Source organism: Diaphorina citri, unplaced genomic scaffold (assembly GCF_000475195.1).
Source record: "Diaphorina citri unplaced genomic scaffold, Diaci psyllid genome assembly version 1.1 scaffold1362, whole genome shotgun sequence".
Lineage (NCBI taxonomy): Eukaryota > Metazoa > Arthropoda > Insecta > Hemiptera > Psyllidae > Diaphorina > Diaphorina citri.
Genome location: NW_007378788.1, coordinates 64,677 through 69,694, shown reverse-complemented (window position 1 = coordinate 69,694; position 5,018 = coordinate 64,677). Strand labels below are relative to the sequence as shown.

The 5,018-nt window shown below is 37.2% G+C and overlaps 1 protein-coding gene across 1 annotated transcript in view; it reads left to right on the top strand.

The window, feature by feature from the left end:
* The window catches only part of LOC103515523 (zwei Ig domain protein zig-8-like), a gene marked incomplete at its 5' end in the record, with an annotated part of 27,227 nt that extends 23,002 nt beyond the window's left edge, over positions 1–4,225 (top strand). The window contains one exon of the mRNA XM_008480459.1: positions 4,007–4,225. Coding sequence (XP_008478681.1) covers positions 4,007–4,225 — 219 coding nt within the window. The remainder of the gene's footprint in view (positions 1–4,006) is intronic.
* Between the last annotated feature and the right edge of the window lie 793 nt (positions 4,226–5,018).

Sequence of the window (5,018 nt, the reverse complement as noted above, 5' to 3'; positions counted from 1 at the left end):
AATATCTTCTCTCACCTAGTACTGTCTGTCTCAGCTCAACCCGGCACATAACCACAACCTGAAAGCACCAGTTCCGCAGTTGAGCACGGTTGTCTTCTTCCTACCTCATGTACCTACCAGTACCCACTACCTAATGTACAGTTCCCACTTTCCTGTAGGTATTCTGTACCTACTTACTGTAGTTATGTACTTTTCTATAGGTACCTACTCAGTACCTCATCTGTACCTACTCAGTAGGTAGGTAGGTAGGTGGTACCTCCTCTGTACTTTTCCTGCACCTACTTGAAAAAAGTTTTCAAAAAAGTTCTTAATAAAGTCGTGAGGAGAGGAAAATGGAAAAATGGGAATATTTTAAGGCACAACGCTGCAGGATTGAGTTAGCAGAGATGTGCAAAATGCTTTTGAAAACCAATTTGAAATGCAAAATGTAAAATGCTTTTTAAAAACCAATTTGAAATGTAAAATGCAAAATGTACATTTTGAAAATGGTTTTTTAAATGCTTTTTAAAATGGATTTTCAAACAATAAGCCCTTGTAACCCTTGTAAAAAAATTGTTATTTACTAAAATTAAGTGAGAAAAATACAGAAAAAATAAGCAGCAAGTCAATGAAACTGGGCCCAATAAGACCAATTACATAACCTTAGGCTAAAATTCTTCTACTGACCACTGAGAAAACTAAGTATAGCCAAAATGTACTGACAAGTGATTTAGTGATTTGAGGTCAAAATCTAGTGATTTTTGAAAGAAATGTAATTTCATTGCAAAATTGCTCTTAAAGCTGAAAAAATAGACTTTTTTTTCCAGAAACCTACAATTTGTCCCTTCAAATTAGTCGCGTATGCAATATGCACTGCTTAAAATTTAGTGAAAGCGCTATAGTTGCCTTCACACACATTGGTGTAATCTTCAGGGCCGCAGGCGAAACTTTTCAGTAAGTTGTATGTAACCTGTAGCTTGTCATGTGTCAGTTTTTTATGTAATTAAATACGTGTAAAAAACGAGTATAGTTATTCCCCCTATATATTTCTTTAGAACATAAAATGACAGCGCCGCGGGCGAAATTTTTTTCGAGAAAATTTAAGTAGCTCCTTCAAGGTTGCATACTTTTTTTTACTGACCAAAGTCTTTTTCACTTTTTATAGGCCTTTGAAATATTCCCAAAACTTCAGCGCCGCAGGCGAAATTTTTGAGAGATTATATGTTGCCCCTTCATGGTTGCATACTTTTTTAATTGAAATCTTTCTTTGTCTTTTTTTAATTTTTTTGAAAAAAGCATTTTTAAAAAAAGCATTTTGGCTCAAATGTAAAATGGGTCAAAAAAAGCATTTAAAATGTAAAATGCAAAATGCTTTTTCAAAACCAATTTGAAATGTAAAATGTAAATGTACATTTTACATTTTGCATTTTGCATTTTCCATTTTGCATTTTGCGGTTCGCACATCTCTGTGAGTTAGTTGAAGTTTGCGGTGGATTTACAGACTGAGTGGGACTAAGTTGAGGTTTTAGCTAGTTATTGTTGTTGGTATTATTATTGTTGTTGTGATGTTATTATTACACAAGGGGCTGTACCTATATATTTAGGATTTATGGCAATTTCATTTTGATGCGCTATCATTTGGAGATTTGGACTGGACCTCATTTTTATCCTCGAGAAAATGTGGCTATAAACTGAAAAAAATGATGCTGAATAAAAATCTAACCAGAAAAATTAAAAAAAAAGCGAGTTCTATTTCTATGCTAAAACTTATTTTTTTTTTTAGTCCAGGGCAATTTGCCAATTTTTTCTTCTCTGTATAATAAACTAGTCAGTCCTCTTTACAATCTCGTTTTTACTTCTTGATTCTTCTTTTTCATATTCTTTTTCTACTTTTTTTTCATGTTTTTCTACTTTTTCTTCTTCTTCTCCTTCTTCTTCTTTTCTCCCTTTTTTTTCATATTCCTCTTCCTGTGTTACTGTTCAACTTCCTTTTTCTCCCTAAATTTTCTTCTTCTTCTTCCTCCTCTTTTCCTTCTCTTTTTCTCAGTTCTTTATTCTTCTTTTTACAAAATTTCTTTTTCGTCTTCGAGAAATAAATAAGAAATTCAGATTTTGTGCGCGGGGCACTTCAAGTGAAAATTAACTGGCATATCGTGTGTATTGTGACATTTTCTCTCTCTCTCTCTCTCCCTCTCCTATTCCTCTCTCTCTCTTCCTTCCCCCTCTCTCACACACAACACTGGCAACTGGCATAATATTTGTTCTTGTGTATTGTGACATTTTCTCTCTCTCCCTCTCCTATTCCTCTCTCTCTCTTCCTTCCCCCTCTCTCACACACAACACTGGCAACTGGCATAATATTTGTTCTTGTGTATTGTGACATTTTCTCTCTCTCCCTCTCCTATTCCTCTCTCTCTCCCCCTTCCCCCTCTCTCTCACACAACACTGGCAACTGGCATAATATTTGTTCGTGTGTATTGTGACATTTGTATTGTGACATTTTCTCTCTCTCTCTCTCTCTCCCTCTCCTATTCCTCTCTCTCTCTTCCTTCCCCCTCTCTCACACACAACACTGGCAACTGGCATAATATTTGTTCGTGTGTATTGTGACATTTTCTCTCTCTCTCTCTCTCTCTCTCTCTCTCTATTTGTTTAAACTGATATTTTTTTATACCATTTTTTTTTTTAATAGGTATATTGGAACGTGTGTGTCATCCGAGTTTATTTTTAGTTTATTAGGGAGAGAGAGAGAGGAAGAGAGAGAGAGAAGGAGAGATAGAAAGAGAGACACAGAAGATTAGAGAGGAAGGGGTGGAGAAATTTGTACCTGGCACGCTCTCTTTTTTGCGAAAAAAAAAAAAGTTTCAATTATTCATGGAAGGAATTGGATAGGAATTATATTGGATAGGATAGGGGATGTCTGGCCGGGGGACGTTAAACAGGGAGTAGACCAACCTGAATTTCCCTTGCTAAAGAAACAGCAAGGGTTGAGAAGAAGAAGAAGAGCTTATATTCCAAGGGTTGGTCGTATTTATTTTGCTGTCCATTTCGTCACGGCAGAGAAAACTTTACACTTTTCCGTTGCTGAAAGGTTCAGGTTCAGACAACGTCCGACGGAAACACAAGAAGAAGAAGTTTTTCTTCTTCTTCTTCTTCTTCTTCTTCTCCTCCTCCTCCTCCTCCTTTTTTTCTGAGAACAAGGGGGTTACAAATGGGTAATGTTTTCATTTATTGTAAACAACACGTGGCCTCACTTTGTATAAACAACGCTTAGAATAGCTCCCAACACCCAGGGACGTATTTCGTGGGGGGGGGACAAGGGGGCCCGGGCCTCCTCCCTTGAGCTCAATTTTTCCCCTTTTCTGTTGATTCTTAGAAGCTTAACCCATCCTTTAGAGGCTGTTTGCCCCTACACTTATTATGATTATTATTATTATTATTATATAACACTTTATTAGGATTATAGGATTTTACAATATTTACAAACAGGTACACAAGACAAAATAACAAAATGTTAAATTAACAAACACTTAACCCTCGGAGTGAGTTTTTTGTGTACCTATGGAGTTTTTAGGCCGAAAAACCCTTACTGTAAGAACTGTAACTGCTATGGTCTTATCGTCCCGAAAGCGAAGAGAGAAGGAAGACAGGATACGAGAAAGCCAGCCGTTCCGAGAACGAACATTATCCCATCAGGATAAAATTCGCCCCATTTCTTTCCATATTTATACTACTTCTAACCTTTGCTAATTCTATCCGCTTTCGAACCAATTTCTTCCCATAGTCTAAACAATCGAAACCAGTGGCGTAGCGTGGTCTAACTCCAAGTGTAGGGTGGACACTAATTTCTATCACAATATCAATCTATCTAATAAGAATACAATAATTATTTAAAGTCAATATTTAAGGGTATTTGAGTGAAATTTTTGAGTGTAGGGCCGCCATACACACCCTACATGGACGCTACGCCACTGATTCTAAACAGTTTGCTGATTCTAACCGACGTCCATTTTCCTTCTCATTCCAGGTCTCCTGGATCCGGAAACGCGACCTGCACATCCTAACTGCCGGCGTTCTCACGTACACCTCCGACCAGAGGTTTCAGGTTATCCGGCCCGACCGGTCCGAGAATTGGACACTCCTCATCAAATTCCCCCAGGAGAGGGATTCCGGCATTTATGAATGTCAGGTGAACACGGAGCCGAAAATGTCGCTCGCGTTTCGACTCAGCGTGATCGGTGAGTGACATTTTGGGACAGTGGGCTTTAAAGGGTTAATAATAATTTTAAAAATTAATAAATAAGCGTGTTTTTTTATCTTTTCCATTAATTACTTACTGATGGAGAAATGTAGGTACGTACCTATGGCAGTGTGTACTCTGATCTCTGATGCGGGTATTTCGAGTTTTGATTTTGACACATTGTGAAACATTTTGTGATCGGTGGGTGAAGATCAATATGTTACTTGGATTGGGACTCTGGATCTTCAAAGAAGTAAAAAAAAAACTGTTTTCACTATTACTAATAATTATCCTCTTTACATTTTTTTTTTTTTTTTTTTTTTTTTTGTCATTTGAGTACCTATTAGGTATAATGTCTATGAGGCATGATGTAATTCTTCCTCTTCTTCTTGTTTTTCTTCTTCTTCTTCCTCTTCTTCCTGTTTTTCTTCTTCTTCCTCTTCTTCTTCTCCTCCTTCTTCTTTCCATTTATTGTAAACGACACGTGGAAAAAGAAGATGACAGAAAGAGAGAGAGAGAGAGAGAGAGAGATAGTGTGAGAGAGATAGAAGAGAAAGAGAGAGAGAGCAATAATGGGGGGAAAATATTATTCTTCCCAAATAAGAATACTCAAAGGAATAGTAATTACCTATACACATTTTGAGTGTGGGAATATAACCACCAAGTGAGACAGCAATAGGGGGGGGGAAAGAGAGAGAGGGAGGGAGACAGAAAGATAGAAACTGGAATAAGACATTCAGAGTGGAAAGAGAAAGAACGAGAGAAAGTGAGAAAGAAAGAAACACAGACAGAGAAGAAG